At 41.7% G+C, this 17,055-nt stretch overlaps 1 protein-coding gene across 1 annotated transcript; it reads left to right on the top strand.

Moving 5' to 3' along the window:
* Positions 1 to 9,833: 9,833 nt before the first annotated feature.
* Positions 9,834 to 16,875, top strand: e2f8 (E2F transcription factor 8). The gene is given in 13 exon segments (XM_072379973.1): positions 9,834 to 10,140; positions 11,209 to 11,471; positions 11,549 to 11,699; positions 11,931 to 12,245; positions 12,368 to 12,529; positions 12,650 to 12,787; positions 12,930 to 13,145; positions 13,235 to 13,326; positions 13,805 to 14,326; positions 14,491 to 14,757; positions 14,867 to 15,002; positions 15,365 to 15,702; positions 16,151 to 16,875. Coding segments are annotated over 12 exon segments (2,676 nt in total). The 5' UTR covers positions 9,834 to 10,140; positions 11,209 to 11,300; the 3' UTR covers positions 16,319 to 16,875.
* Positions 16,876 to 17,055: the final 180 nt, after the last annotated feature.

Raw genomic sequence — 17,055 nt, 5'->3', positions numbered from 1 at the left:
ATTTCATATCTTATTGTTTAAATGATATCAAAGAATGGCAAAAACAACTTGTCTCTGCCCGCACGTTCACAACCGGTGCATCCATCATTTCCATGAAAAGGTAAACTAAAAGGAAACACTTTACACTGGAAAAAAAAAGTTAAGATGGTTCAGGATGTCTCCTCCTTCCTTCCAGACTTATTCCACCAGGAGGAAAACTACATGCAGACCCCAGAAATGCTGAAAGACTTAAATATCAAATCAGGCCTGGGTAACATTCAGTGGGGAAAAGATTGAAAAAGTTAAGTGTGCTGTTTATGTATTAGCAATGGATATTTGAACAGAGGGGTTCCTTGTGTGCACTCTGGTGTATTTGGCATTTATACATAATTAATTAAAACATTTTCATCGTTTTACAGATCTGGCAATCATGTGGCCGATTGTACTTCCATAATGTACAGAAACTATCATAATTTCATGTCTTTCTCTTTATTTTTGTGCTGTGTGAACTTTAATAAACAACCTAAACAAACAAAACTCTGACAAGTCAGCATCTCCTTGTCATGCCTCAGTGGAGCATTTCAAAGCTGGAAGTCACTGGAGGAAACTCTAAAGCTCACAAACAAAACATCTCCCGCTGAGAATGAACTGCATCCTGAGGTTCAGGATTAAGTCCATCCTCCAAAGAAAATAAGCAAAGTTTCCCACTCATGTGTGTCTCGGCTAATTATGAGGCAGTTAAAGAATAGCTGCAGCTCACACAGCCACCGTAAACACATCATTATGCTACAAAACCCCACCCAACCATATCAAACACCCCTTAATGAGCAGTCAGAAAGGACTAGTAAAAATAAATACATAATTTCCAGTGGCTCTGATTGAGCAATTAGTGTCAGATTGCTTTTGATTCTTACTGAGCTGCATCAATCATAGATTCCATCACAAAAGCCCCCTCTGAAAGGCCATCATTTATCAGGCACCAGTGGGAGAAGGTTGTGATATGAAGTCAAATCCAGTTTTAAGTGTAAACATAGAGTTTATCAACTAAAAACATACCATTCTTCCAGCAGTCGGTTTGTATTCTGTCAGTGCACGTAGGAAATATTAGGAGCAACGCTTTCTCACCAAACTGGACTAAAAGAAACACCGAACTATGTCAACACTGCCTAAACTTTTACCATATGTTCAACATTTGTGCTGTAACTGTATACTGTATCCACAACAATTCAGTGCAAGGTCAGGATATAAATTAAAGAGCAGCTCAGTAACAGAATTAAGTCCTACATTAGCACTCTCTAAAGTACCAGGCTGAATGGGAAGCTGGGATTTGTCAGCTGTCCAATACACAGTTTAGATTGCGTTCAGAGATCAGCTCACAGCAGCTTTTCTTTTCCCGTTCTCCAATAAATTAATCATGCCAATCTCAACCTGGAGTTCTCAGCAATATCACACAGGTTCTCATAAGTGTGTGACAGGGAGGAGAAGCCATGCATGAAACAAAAATCATGAATATATAGTAATATTATGAGAGGTAGAAGGTGTATGTTTTGTTATGTTGATCTACAATATTATGTTGTTACGGTCACGCAATCACATCTATAGTGTTGACTTTGTATGCAGAGCTTTCCTTGTCTAGTTGACCACTCAAAGAGCTTTTACACACTCACCTGTTCACTCACACACTCATATATAGTCTTACAGGCCACATGGTGTTTTTTATCCATCACACACGCACTTGTTTGCCATTGATAGGTCTCTTTGTGTGACGATTTTTAGAAGGAAAATCCTGAAATTTCCCCACATTTCATATTTAGGATCCAACAGCAATATTTGAACTCAGCGCCAAGGTCAGTGATTAACAATAAAAAGTGTTGGATTATGTTTTATATTTAAAGTTTTAACAGAGAATGAGAAATAAAGCTGTTGGTGGACAGTGCTTGAAGCTGAGAAGAGCAGCATAAGGGACAGATAGTCTTGCATAGAAAGTAATTAAGGTTTGTTCAAAAGGTTGCTATATCTTTATTTGGGTGCTTTTCAGCAAAAAGATGCTAAAGGACCCATTGTCTCGTGTATAGACAATTCACTGCACCAAAGAATCTAAACAAATCCACATTCCGTGAAAACCAGCAGACTACAAAAAGGTCTGCTTTATCTGGTGATAAAGTCGGTAGTTCTGCTCCATCAAACACAGAGCCCAGATTCTCCACAACACAATACATCCATGAATACAACTTCCAACTCTCCCTGCCTTTCCATGTAGGTCTATTATAGCTACTCAATGAACATTAATATATCGAGCAAGGGGCGTGTGACACAGTAAATCCACAAAGAGAACAAAATCCAATTACCTCCTACAGGGGCGAGTATCCCGTGCAGGATCTCAAACTCACAAAGCCTAGGTTATTGCCAAGGGACATTGAATCTTGCTGCATGGAAGCTTGAAGTAATTCAACAATAGGAGCCCCTGTGTCAACACTACTACACCAGTGCTTTCAATTTATCTAAGTTGGTTGATGTCCATTAGGAGGGAAGGTGAGCACTGGCTCAGTCTACCACAACGTCTTTTCCCGGGGGATTGTCGAGCGTGAGACCTCGTCTGGTTTCCATCTGATGATTCCCCCACATCTGCAGCTGTAACTGAGGCTTCTAATGAAATCTAGATGCGCCACTGCTAACGAACTGAGGACGCGAAGGTCAGAGGAAAAAAGAAAAAAAGCAGCTTTATGAATGGTATGAGGTTGAGTTACCCTAGCAACAACAACAACGCAAAAAGGGAAAGAAATGGCTGAGTGGGATTTCACAAACGCTCAGGTCCTTGAGCTGCTCTGTGTTACTTGGCATCCAGTGGGATGTTTGGCAGTGTGGGAAATTGGAAAACAGCAGCTGGGATTTTGGTCGCATCAATTAATATTAATGTTCGACATATTCCCAAGTGACTAATTTAACACACCTGATCGAATCAATAATTTACAATAAATTTGCCGGTGCAGGAGCAGAGAGGACAAGAAAGGAACCAAAATAATCCTGTTTTTTTTTACATCCAACTACTGGCACACCTGATGCAGAAATGCAGCTGATCTCAAAGAGCTGAACCAAACCAAACGGAGGCCAAGTCATGGTTTCTGCATCCACATACTCATCACCAAAGTCCCAACCTGTTTGGTTCCACTAGTGTTTGGGTCAGCTGCACCAAACCTTTCCACCCATGTGCAGTAAGCAATCTTTCAATGACACACTGTAAAGGCCTGGATTGCACTGAATCTCCTCGTCTGTCGCTCATCAAAAAGGCTGTGGTTCTCCTTCTGTTTGTCCTCTTTGTCTGTGTTGAGTTTGGACTTTTAAATGGAAGGTTCATCCGTGCAGTTACATCACAGACAACCGAGGAGATACTCGGTGGACTGATGGGACTGGGCAACTTGTACAAAACTTTATACCCTGGTATTTTATGGTAGTATACATTTGTATTTTCCCATCAACATTTGAAATCAGACAAACACAGGTTTATTAATGAGGGCTGCATTCCACTTTTTATCCTTGTTCTACAACCAATAAGCAGCACAGGTGTAGAAGTGGAATGCAGCCCACTTAAACACGCCTGAGAGTAGCACCATATATAGAAGTATTTGTTAGAATATCACAAGTCGTGTCGTCATCACAGTATTTAACAATGATAGCACATGTTCTTTCTAAAACTGCACAGCCCAAAATATCTATTATAATTTCAATAAGTGATACAACAGCCAAAGTTTACAGTTCAAAGTGTATGTGCACACCAAGAACTGGCCTTTAGCAGTGACCCAGCTCCAACATGCCTGCTCTGACCCAAACAGCTGTTAAGCTGGTCTGAATTTTAGCCCCCATGTGTGGAGCTAGAAATGCAGAGTGGGCTGAATGTAACACAAACACAGAGTTGCATCAATGGTTACTGCAACAGGGCAGAAGAGGTTCACGGTTCACTCTGCCTTGACCTTTAAATGAAGACTAATGCACTCTGAATCAGACCTACTAAGCCTGGTTCTAGAAGACAATATCAGCTCATTTTCAGCAACAGAAAGCAAAGCAACCAGATTTTCTGACATTTCTGCAAGCCTAAAGAAACATAGAGAGCAAGAGGACGTTATCATTCATCTAATGTCAAACCATGGAAATTACGTGCTGCTTTTCAAACCCATTCTACACACACACACACACACAGTACGTGATCAGTCGTAGGGCAAGAAAACCACGATGCCCGACTGCATTAGCAGGATATTCTGACCCACAATCCTCTGTGCAGCAAACATGCGTTTCATACATAGTGCCTCAAACAGGCATGAGCCATAGCGTGATTAAATATAGCTTTTATCTTCAAATTAGACTACACAAATTCCAACAAAAATGCGGGCAGGAGGGTTAAACTTCAAGGTGCAACTTCACAATGAAGCGACCATGTCCAGATTATACACACGCTGCACGTTAGGGTGTATATTTTATAAGCAAAGCTGGAGTGTGGACTGAATTCCAAACGCAGATCAGGAGAAATGGGGCTACAAATAAGAAGAGCACTACATCAACATCTTGTGGAAAATGCAGAGCGAAGCTGAAACAAGCCAAATGAGACACAGTATCAAGTAATCTATCAATCTTACTGCACACCTCTAACGTGATTCCACAAACCACCAAAGCATCAAATAATGTATGGACTCCATCCGCTCATTCCTTGGCTTTTAAAAATCAATCCTGCTCTGCTATCTTGTTGCCAACTTGAAGGACGCTCCAACATTTATTCAACTGTCATCATTAAAAGATTGGACACACAGGTAAGGGGATCAGTCAATAACTCACCCTTTTCTGATCTTCCAATCCATGCAGCACAGCCTTCCTCCTCTGGTGCTGATGTGGGCTAGCCTCGGCTCCAGCCTCCATCTTCCCATAAGCGAGCCTCTCCCACAGCTAAATATCCAGCCTTTACCACAAGCCTTCCAGGGAATGAAGGGAAATACCTGCTCAAAGTATTTCAGTCCCCTTCCCGCTTAATTCCCAGTTGAGGTGCATGAACTTCTATCCAAAAGCAGGAAAAAGCCGTCTGTCCATCAACTTTGCTCCATGAAAAACATGACACTGAGTCTCAGGAGGGAATCCAACCTCAGCCACATGCTGCGTCTCAGTCATGTTTTTTCATGGCTCCTGTTTGTGGTTCCTGCTCCTTATGAAGTGAGCATCAGGGCAGGGAATGACAACCGGAGACAACAGGGATGGCACTCTGTCCCAGAAACATCACAGCTGCTGTGGACATTTGATCTTTAAGGGCGCTGTGATCATTTTGCTCTTCTCTTCTGCTGGAGATTAAATCTGTCTGCAGAACAAATGGGAGCAGGTTTTAGATTATATGAAGTTCAAACAATATACCAGAGGCCGCCCAGTAATATAGAATTAAAGTGCTTGAAGAGACGAAGCAAACGAAAGATAACGTGACACATTTTCAGTCAGATGCAGTCAAAGCCAGCAGGACATCCGCATCTCACGACTGACATTTGAATCATTTAAAAAGTTTGCTTATCATGCAAAGTATTCAAACGTAACGTTAATATCTAGGTCATGCAGAAGGTAATACGTGTATGGAAGCACATGGGTGGAAACCAGCGCAAACTAACTGTCCGCTAATTGCTGCAGGTGCGGGCTTTTTACCATTCTCACTATAAAAAGAGAAAAAACACTTTTTACAACACAACTTTTCGTTTGTCAGAACCGAGCTACGCTTGTGTGCGCTTTTTCTAAGTTGTAGTAACCGTGGCTTCTCTGCCTTGACTTGTCAGCAGAAAAACATTAACTCAAGAGTTACAATGTGGAACAAATTGCTTTCGCCGAAGGTTTGAGCTGCTGCAGCATCCCTGCAGGAGGATCTGAGGATCTCTGGCTGCCTGACAGAGCGGCCGCTGCTCGGAGCCTCCTGGAAACTAAACACCGACAACAAATAAACAAGTGGAGGAATAAACACCAGACTACTGACTCTGCGGGAAGAAAACACGCTCACCCAGCGCCGCTCTGCTCCGTGCGCTCCCGGTGGAGACTGTCCCTGCCTCGTGCGTGGCGCTGTCCGCTCCTTTGGCTGAAAGCGGAGCAGCCCGCTGTTGCCTTCAAGTGCTGTCGGTAATATTACCTGCGTGGGGTGGTAGATAATATTGACGGTTTCCTTTCTCCTTTTTAGAAACAGAAATATCTTCTGATTCTCATTCTTTTCAAAGAAGATATTCTTGAGTTACTCTTTCATTGATTTAGTTTGACAATTCCTCACTTTTATAGCTCTTGGATAGATTTCCTTTTCTCAAAGTCTGAGGCAGGTGTCCCCAGGGAGGCTCCGATGAGATTTAGAGGCAGCCCAATGAATCAAAGTGAGGAGATTGGTTCACATAAATTCAACTAAAAAGACAAAATGCAATACGTGGATATCGTAACTTGGCTTAGTTTAGTTTTTAGAGATTAAATAACAGAATCATGATTCTACACGCATCCAGTAATTTCACAAGATGAAGAACATGGGTCAAGTGAATAGTTTCTCTTTCCCAAACTTTATCTGAGAGGGAGCTTTGAATCCTAAACTGCTCCTTTAATTCAAATACCAGGCTGCTTCAGTACTTCAGAGTCTCCAAAGTAATTTGTGGCCTTTCCTCGCAAGGTGCAATATAAATTAAGTTTATTATTATTATCATTATTATTATTATTATTATTATGGAGTGATATGACTGTTAGTTTTACAGATAACTGCCATCATTTAACTAGATAAGATATACACTTGATCTGTGATTTGTTTTTCCTTCCACTTATCATAACCTTTTACTCGCACCTGCAGGAGGTCATCCAAGGCTGCATTTCCCTGTCTCTCATGCCAAGCAGAGTTTTGGAAATAAAATCACACTTGAACATCTTTCTTTGTTGATTTTTATATGGGACGAGGATGTGTTCATTTCAATCTAAAAAAAAACCCTCCAAACTCTTAAAGTTATGAGGAGGCGTAAGTGCCTAATTTACGAGGAGTACTTGGAGGCAACATCAGGGTCCCACTTGCTCTCCCTTACAGCCGTAACATTACGTCACGGGGTGCTTCAAGCTTCGATGCTTTCTATCTACATCCTTGAAGGCGCCTTTCGGTTTCCATGGTGACACGTGGTCTGGAGTGTTGTACCGCCACCTAGTGGCGAAACAGATATGTGTCGATAAGAAGGTTTTTGAGCCGCAGCAGCTGGGAGATTTTTAATATATTTGTGATCAATTCTGCAGCTGGTTTCTTTGGAAAATATATATGAATTTAAAAAAAAAGATTTAAACAATTATTGTTGACCAAAAAGTAAATTGAAAAAACTTAAAGGTAAATTAAAGGTAGTATATGTATCAATAATAGAAAAAACCTTTCAAAACAGTCAAAATGAATAAATAAAATGGCTGTAGTGACAAATATGGACTCTAAAATGGAATTTAAAGCCAAGGATATATATATATATATATATATATATATATATATTAAGACAGTGTTGGAGTTGGCCTTATATGATCAGGAATCAGTTATCATCAGTTATAGCCAATTATGTTGCAGTAATGGAGCTTATAATGAATATATTAGAACCTTAAATTAGTCAGATTTTTTTTAGCTGTAACGTTAAAGTGACGTAAACAAAGAATTTTAATATTATACTCACTTTATACCCAAATATAAGATTTGCAGGTCCCTTCTACCTGTTATTTCCACATAAGCAAATGAACAAAAATCAGTTTATCTTCAAAGTAAGTGTGGCTCCTACATTATGACAACAGTGTGAAGCTCACACTGCAGATCTGTACGGACCTAAATCGATTGTGTCATAAATGTCAGAATAAATGTTGGGTCGTTTTTCCTCATTTGTGGCCGACTTCGGCTGATGGACAGCGGCATTTCTATGCATAAACGGTTTGGGGTAAGAAGCAGTCAAGCAGACCAGACCTCATCTGCTGGAATAATAACCTATGAAGCTAAATTAGCTCATAACGCAGCAACTGCATTTGTCAATATCACAGGTCAGTGGTGCAAATTTTTGATTTGCAACTCACGACTTACTGGGATCCAGTAAACCAAGGACAAGTGGACCAGTTGGCCTCAATTTTTTTTCCAATTTCAACAAAAATATCTCCAACAGACAGAAGAAATTAGATGGTAATCTACTCATGTAAATCCAAGTTATGCAAAGGCTTGAACTGAACGGTTATGTTAATTTGGTTAGTCATTATGTGCGCCCATGCATGTAATGCCTTACCACTGTCCTAATGTGAGGAGTCAAACATTTATTTCTCTCTTTAATAGAAATTAAATGACAAGAACTGTTTCACCCTATGTTTCTGATAAAGATCCATGAGCTCTAACAAATCTGCCACATCTGGACATGCAAACTACATTAATCTTGTGCTGCAGCACTTGCCAACAATCCCAACATTGTATGATCATGAAACTCCTTAGCTAGCAACTCCAGAGTGAGATGCACAATGAAGGAAGAGTGGTTGCTCCTGCAGATCCTTAAGAAGGCATCTTAACGAGGGCAGATGAGGAACAGGTGTGACAGCAACAGCCAACCAGACTCCGCCCCAAGCTTCCTGGAAAACCTGCTCAACCTGCCTAAAACCCAGAAACCAAATAAACACCACAGCCAAGCATTATGGTGACACGCCTAAAACTAGTGTTTTGTTATTATTTGACTCACTTCTCCAACACATATCACCACTGTGGGATAAGATTTTTTTTATTATTTTAGTTACTGCAGTTCTGACACTGTACAAATTTTAAAATAATTTTATGGTAACTTCAATAACCCCAAAAAGTCTTGAAGGCTTCCAACGAAAGATGAACCCCAAAAAGGACCAAAAGGTTCCATCTCAAACACTTCAAGCTCTCTTTGATTTAACATATCGAACAAACCTTATAGTCTACTCGACTTCTTCTTTGTGGCTGTAGCCATGAGCTTAGGCCATCTTTGCCATGTTCTGCAGACGGGTGACTGGATTGTTCCTGCTAAAATACCCCAGGGAGGGATTTTTTTTTTTTAAATTAGAGTTTCGTGTGCTCCAGCTGTAAGTCATGTAAAGTTAAAACCACCCAACATCAGTTTTATGTCCCAGGTTTATCTAAATAAACTAATGCAGCCATGCACATGCAGGCATGGACCGGTTTCACAATTTATGTTGCATATAGAGGTGATGTCATATGATATAATTGTATTTTTTCATTTAATTAAGAAAGAACTTCAGAGGACTAAAATACACAAACTGAGCAGATTTGTTGAGTGTTTGCTTCTGATTATTGTCTTTTGTGTTAATTTAGCATCAAATTTAGGTGATTTAGGTGTCTTTATTTGGTCATCTTCTGTGCCCTGTCTTTTCATTTCAACATTTTATGTCTCTTTTTGGTCTATTTGATAGTCTGTAACTCTTCGTTGTTATTTTTGGTCAAATTAGGATAGTTTTAGAGGCCATTTTATGTCATATTTGATGTATAATTTTGCATATATTATTGGGTTTTGTGTTTCACAGTGATGATCTGTTCTCTGCGTTGCCATTCCATATGTCACTGTGGTCGTAATACATCTCTTTCTATGTGTGTCTTTTATTCAGGTCATTTCTACATCAGTTTGTACTCTTTTACATACATAGATCACAGTGGGATTAATCTGCCTTTGCCTCTGTATAACACCATTATGACATATTTGGGAAATTACGATGCAGGAATTAGATTGAATTAGAAATACTAAGCTTCAAAATATCATTAACATTGTAAATAACAAGAAAAGTGGGTGCCTGATTAGGGCCCACCTCCCTCACGACAGGGAGGAAGTGTGGCGTAACGTGAGCGCGCATGCTCGTACGGGGCGGGCCAAATGCTGGTGGTCATCGCCACAACTGGGCAAACTTTTTCACAACTCTGACAAAGTTTTTCTGAAGGTTGCTGCTTAACAACAACGAGAAGGAGGGAAACAAATTAAGAGAGGCGCACATTTTGTACAGGTCCCATCTACAGATGCTCCTTTTGCCTGTGTTTACAGGAAAAATCGCGGTCTTCTGTTGAGATTTAGCGCTCCCACTCATATTTCTCTCATATTTGGAGATAACATCCCGCGAACATGGAAAGCCTTCAATGAGAAAGGTTTACTTTGCGGATTTTGGGTAAGAAGCCTTCGGTTTATCTCGGAGCACTTGAGAGTTGTATTAAAAACAGGAAGATGTGTCGTTTAAGTTAACCTAATGTTTCGATGTCGCTGTGTTACCGCCACGTCAACTGTGTGTAAACTGATTATTTTATCCCTCAAGTAATTTCAGTTAAATTCATGATCTTTATAGTAAGGTGTGTTGATGTGTGAAAACGTTAGTGGATTATCCGGTTTTACTCTGTTTCGTGAACAATCCGTGGGCGCTCAATGGACACTACATGACAACAAGCTAGGTTTTCTGTTTTTAAACCAGGTCGCCTGTTGAAACAACCGGCCATCTTCCTTTTAAAGCTGCCGGTACTCCGGTATTTTCCACAGATGTCTCAAAAGTTTAAGACAAGCCTCCCCTGTTACCGTACGTGCGTTCCGCGCCAAGGATTTCAAAATCATTTTACGTGCGCGGGACACTCTTTACTTCCGTTGAGCTGTCTCGCGCCGCGCTCTCATTGGCTGCGTCATAAAAAAAGGGCGGGACCGTTTCCGTCCGTTGGGTCCAGCGATTCGATGGAACGTACGTCAGTTACCGCCAATATTAGTCTGCTATTTTGATTTGTTTTAAAGTGATTTCTTTTTTGTTTTAGTAGTATTACCATATATGCAAATTGAAAAGAAATGTAAACTGACCGGTGGCATATTGATTTTAGTCACGCTTCTTACGCTGTTTTTAAAATGTTGCTAACCGATCATCAAAAAGCGGTAAGACTGGCTCTCTGACATATTTTTAACAACCGTAAGGTAAATCAGTGTAAAAATGTAAAAATGCACATATAACTATGAGTTTAAAGCGGTTTTTTGTTTCCTTTAAGCAAGTACCTTATTAATAAGACAACATTAGCTAATATAACAGTTATTAAGCTCATGTCTAAAAGTGGATAATGTCAAGTGAAGTCCTTTAATGTCAAAAACTGACCCACAAATCCTACTCAAAGGTCAGTATATATAGATTAAACAATATGTGTCTCAGATATAACTTCCTCGCTTGTGTGCATCGTAATCCATTTCCTGTTTTCATCTTTTTGTCTAGGATGATCATTTTGTTGCACATTCGGTTCCAGTAACTACCTCAAAGAAATCAGCAGGCTTGTGCACAGTCTCAGTGGAGACCGAGAACCGATAATGGGTCCCCTCGCCACACCTAAAAAAGGAAGGGAAGTACGTTCTGTTGATCCCTGGACACCGACGTCCAACCTTAAAATGCTCATCAGTGCTGCTAGTCCGGAGATCAGGAACAGAGAAAAGGAGCTTTGCATGGACAACGATGAACGGGATGGCCTCGACCCAACACAGGTACAAGTTACTGCAATGAGTCTTGATAAGTCGAGATCGTTGGGGGGATGCTTTACTCATCTGCTGTCTTCTTGTAGGACTCTGAAAATGGAGAAGAGTCAGAGAAAATGATCAGCAGAAAAGACAAGAGTCTGGGATTGCTCTGTCATAAATTCCTCGCCCGGTACCCAGATTACCCGGACTCGGCCCTTAAAGACATTTGCCTGGATGATGTGGCCACTGAGCTCAGTATGTCTTCTGTTGCCTTAATTATAATAATCCCGTTAGTGTGTTTATCGTATACTGATATGCGTTACATTATGGACAAAACAAAGCTCACTGTTGGATATTTTGAACTTATTATTTATATTATGTTCAATGTGTTTTCATATACACGGTTCTCTCATTCTAGATATTTGAATCCACTTTGATCACTGTCTTTTTAATTTTCCGGTTTATTATTTAATTGTAACTACACAGGCGTGGAGCGCCGGCGCATCTACGACATCATGAATGTGCTGGAGAGTCTTCACATGGTGAGCCGCTCGGCGAAGAACCGCTACACCTGGCACGGCCGAACCAATCTGGCTGAGACTCTGGCCATTTTGAAGCAGGTGGGTGAGGAGCACAGGTACGGACAGCAGATGCAGCAGATCCGGCTGCGTATCCTGGACAAAGAGTTTGACTTCGATGGGGAGGAGAAGGAGAATGAGGTGGTGGGTGACATGGAAAGCGGGGAGCAAGGACAGAGAGAGCTCTTCTTCGTGGAGCTACCAGGAGTCGAGTTCAAAGCAGGTGAGAAGCAGAATATCATCGGTGTAAGAATCAAATTTATATCGTGTTAACTCTTCAACTCGCTTTTATGAAACGACTCATTGTGAGTTTCCATTTCTTGACTTATCTGTTGTTGTTTCCAGCCTCCGTGAACAGCAGGAAAGACAAGTCTCTGCGGGTGATGAGCCAGAAGTTTGTCATGCTCTTTCTGGTGTCAAATCCACGTGTGGTCAGTTTGGATGTGGCCGCCAAGATCCTGATAGGAGAGGACCATGTCGCAGATCAAGACAAGAACAAGTTCAAGAGTGAGTGCGGAGCCTCCACAGTGTGGTTTTGATGCACTCGTGCATGCACCATTCCTGAACCTTGTGCCTTTTATGTGTTTTTAAAATCACCACTAGTGACGTTTGTTTGTGTGCTTGCAGCCAAAGTGCGGCGATTGTACGATATAGCTAATGTGCTTCGAAGCCTAAAGCTCATTGAAAAAGTCCACGTGACAGAAGAGAGGGGAAGGAAACCAGCCTTCGAATGGGTTGGTCCTCAGGAATTTCCACAAGTTAAAGGTATCGCAAGACTTCTTCCTATTGAATTGCTGGGTTAAGTGTTGGGCTTAGTGTCACACTTCTCTTCTGCGGTTTGTACCTAACAGTCACTGCTGCTGGTTGTTCATCAACTTATCTGATAGTCATTACACTGTTGTTTCAGACTTGGTGAACTCTACTTCCGAATGCTCATCCAAGAAGAAAAGCATCCTCGAGTCTCGTGCTTCTGTAGAAAATTGTGCCAAAAACTTGTTTTCCTCGCCCAGGGGCAAACGCAGCTTCACCCGGCACCCCTCCCTCATAAAACTTGCCAAGAGCATTCAGGACGACCGGCGCAAGATTAACTCCGCCCCCAGCAGCCCTATAAAGTGTACGCTCAGTAAGTACAGAAAAGGCTTGATCAGATAAGGTTACTTCTCCTCTTTATGAATCGAGCGATGACACAACCTGTTCCTCTTCTGTCTTTAGGTGATTCATCGAACACTGACTTTCCAAGCAAAATGGCCCAACTTGCTGCTATTTGCAAGATTGAACTTGACCAGGAGTCCACGTAAGTTCTGGTTCCTTTTGGTTATGCGTTTATTCACCATTTGCAATTCTATAAATGAAATCTATGGCGTGAAAATGTCATTCTCAGCTCATATTTAAGGGGATTGTAATGCCTTTGACCAGCAACTTCAAAGCTAAGCTACATTTAGTGACACTTGAGATGATTTGATGTTGAACAGTCACAGTGTGAACATTTGGTTGTTGCACCGTGCAGTTCTGTGTGACTGACTAGAGAAAATACACCTTATGACAATAATCTGCCATAAAGCAGTTGGGTTACTCAGGTCAAGAGGGTCACTTGTCCTTTTAGTTGTTTGTGTAGTTTATCAGTCATTGGTTTCTGGGTAATCCTAAGAGCTTGAATTGAAGACAATTGGACTTTTCCCCCTTTCTTGAAAAGAAGTCCATTTGCTTTCCACTGAAGCAATTAGGATTATCACTTGAGTAAACTGAATGTGTTGGTTTTCAGCCTGTGACTAAGGTGTTAAGTCAAAGTACTTTCTCTGTTCTAGGCCTGCAGCTGCTGCAGCGGAGGGAAACACAGCTGCTGAAAGGTTACAGCCAACCACTTCTGTTTCCATGGAACCACCTAAGGCTCCATTATTAACACCAACTCAGGAGCCTGGAGTCAACACTACTGTCCACCCTAACCCCCACACACCGCTAACAGGACGGCCCAAGGGCTCCGTCGCCTACATCTCAGCGCAGTGTTCACCCCTGATCCCCGTCTTGTTACCTCAGCAGCAGGGGAATGGGCCCTACGCTATCTATTTGCAACCTTCCTCCCTCAGGACAAACCCACTGGTGAGGCCACAGCCAACCAGCCTTGCAGTGCGCTCGATGACCTTTGAGGATAAAACCGGGCAAAGCCCGACGGGTCAGTCTGCAGCTAAGAGCCATCTGGTTTCTAAGGCGTCGGACGTCAGTCCTCTGGCACTGAAGCGGCAGTGTTCGGATTCAGCTTCACAGGGCAGTCCCTCCAAAGCCAAGAGGTCCGACTCCAACTTTAAGGTAAAGGAAAATGAAATGGAGGCTTTAAACAATTTTATTTTAGTTCAAAGACCAGTGATTTTTAACTCAAGTTATGAGAGTTAGAGTATTTTTATTCCTGATGAAACAGATCTGACACAGTATTTCCTGTGTCTATCCCCCATTTTATCATTTGCCTTTTCTAGGACACTTCGCCGAAGCTGTGTGAGATTCTGCAGGCGCGTCTGAAGGCCCGTCGTGGCAGTCAACTCACCAGCCGGCCGTCACCGCGCGCCCTCCATCTGGACCCAGAGTTTGTTAACACCCCTGGATGCACTGTAGGCAATCAGACACTAGAGCAGAGCTTGGAGAACCTCCTGGACAGAGAAGACAAGGCAGTAAACTCTGACAGTGAGGCTGGATTAACACCAGTCAGAGCTGTACCGCTCACGCCTGGACAAATCCACACTGAGGTACATTAATAATAATACACACTGCCTAATGCATTTCAATGAAGACGAATATAGATTTAAGAGCCTGGTTCTGCTCACCAGTTTGTGTTGTCTTACTCTGCCCATCCAGACTTTAGTACCGGCTGGATACCTGATCCCAATCACCCAGCAGTCCTTCATCAGCTACAAGGAAGTTCAAGGTTCAGGAGGAGAAAACAGCAAGGCCTCAACTCCCACTTACAACATCTACCAAACACCGACTGCTGGTAAATATTTAACCTAACGTGACAAATGCATGTGGAGGTCTCAAGACTTGAGTTTTCTTCATGTCAGTATGGGAAAAACATTTCTGATTCTTGTATCCAGTACTTAGATCCATATCTCTACTTAGATTTATTTTTATTTTCGCATTAATTTCTTTTACAGAATGTCAAATAAGCACAAAAATGTCCAAAACCCAAATATACGATGATGTAGAAAAGGGAAAAGTAAAAATTTTTTTATTATATTTGGTTAAATCAGTCTTTGGAGCATTGACAGTGATTCGTCTCTTTACATAGAAGTTTTTTCAAATTAGCTTTTTAAAACTGTAACTTTGGAGAGAGAAAAAGGACTGCTTTGTCAACAGGCTCCAGACCTGCTCCAGCCCAGGAAATGACACCCACCAACCTGCGTCTCCACAAACCCGCCGCTGCTGCCGCTTCTCCACACACCAACCAGCAGCTCCACCGCCTACACAGCCCCAGTCCTGCCATCCTGAACTTCACCCTGCAGAACCTGGGTCTGATCTCCAGCTCCAGCCCCGGAGGCACCTTCGTCACGGCACAGACTCCCGAACGCGCCAACTCCCTGCCGAGCCCTTTAGCACTGCAGCAGAGGGGCATGGTTTTCATCAAACCCGTGTCCCCTGTGCCTGTACAGCAGGCCGTATCCGCACAGTCAATGGCCCTGATCAGTGTTCAACAGGTAAGTTAACAGTTAAAAACTATGATTTCACATCTGTCAGTTTAGGTACATCAGAGTACACAGCCTGCAAAGTGTCCTCTGTGGCTTTGGGGTCTTTTGTCTTATATTTTTGCACTAAAGTGAGATTGTAGGTTTTGTAAGTTGTAATGCAATTAGTTTAAATATTTAAAAAATCTTGGAGTCAGCTATTTGATTACCTGGAGAAAGAGCTATAGTATTGCATCAAAAATGCTGCTTCAGGAACTACATTGAAACATATTGGACTTGCACTGTCATGGTAAAGGTGTCAGTTTGTGTTTTTAAAGGGTTTGTAGGGTTTGAAGTTCTGACCTTCAGCAGAACTTAAACATTTCTGGGGTCTGCATGTAACCCAGAGTAATGTGGACGTTGTCTCTAATGTCATTTTTCACATAATTTGGGTGAATTAACTGAACGCTGTCTTGTACAGCCTCTGATGACCACGCCAAAAGGGACCGGACTTCCCCAACACAGCTTCTTTCACACACCAGTCTCCTTCTCACCTCTGGCCGCCGTGGTAACCACTGGTGGACACCCAGCCGCCAAAACTGTTTACATCCCTCAGAGAAAGCTGGACGTCGCCACTGAGGACTCCTGAGGGAGACCCACAGATGTCTTGGGAGTATGTTTTCTCTGTCTGTCTGTTTAGTGATGTACAGTATTCATTACCTCTAAACATTTCACCGCAGCCTTCATTCTTATCAGAGCCAGCTCTAAAAATAGCTGCCATGAAGACTTTGGCTGTGGCCCAGTGAACACATGGAAAATAGATGTTAAAACACGTTTAGATAGCCCTGAACACTATTGTCCTCCTCTGTGTTGCTGATAGAGACCGTTCCCAGGACAAAATTAGCATCTGTCTGTTGCGTGAGAGTTAATTTTCTTGCTTTTCTGATTAACTGGATCATATATGTTGATTTTCTTCAAATGAACAAGATCAGTAAAGTCTCATCATTGCTTCAGTAGAACGAATGAGATCACCTTTGCACATATGTACATGTTAACTCTTACCCTTCAATGGAATTGTTAAGAATATGTGAATATTTGTGATGCATTCTGCAACAAAATGGACATTTTGTTGGGTTTAATTTATAAGATTACTTTTGTGATGTCCTGCTCCATGTAAAATGCTGAATAAATTTAAATGTGATTTTTTTTTTGTAAGAACATCTGTTCACTTGTTTTCTTCTCTTTTGGGGATTCAATTCAATTTTATTTATATAGTGCCAAATCACAACAAATGTTATCTCAAGGCACTTCAATAATACAGTCCAATTCAAGCCTATTAGAGTTCAATTCATTGTAATCATAATCCAATCACATCCAATTAATTAA

Source organism: Leuresthes tenuis, unplaced genomic scaffold (genome assembly GCF_036924035.1).
Source record: "Leuresthes tenuis unplaced genomic scaffold, fLeuTen1.0.hap1 SCAF_2, whole genome shotgun sequence".
NCBI classification, from domain to species: domain Eukaryota; kingdom Metazoa; phylum Chordata; class Actinopteri; order Atheriniformes; family Atherinopsidae; genus Leuresthes; species Leuresthes tenuis.
Note: the sequence above shows the minus strand (reverse complement) of the source record. Positions and strands in the feature narration are given on the sequence as shown.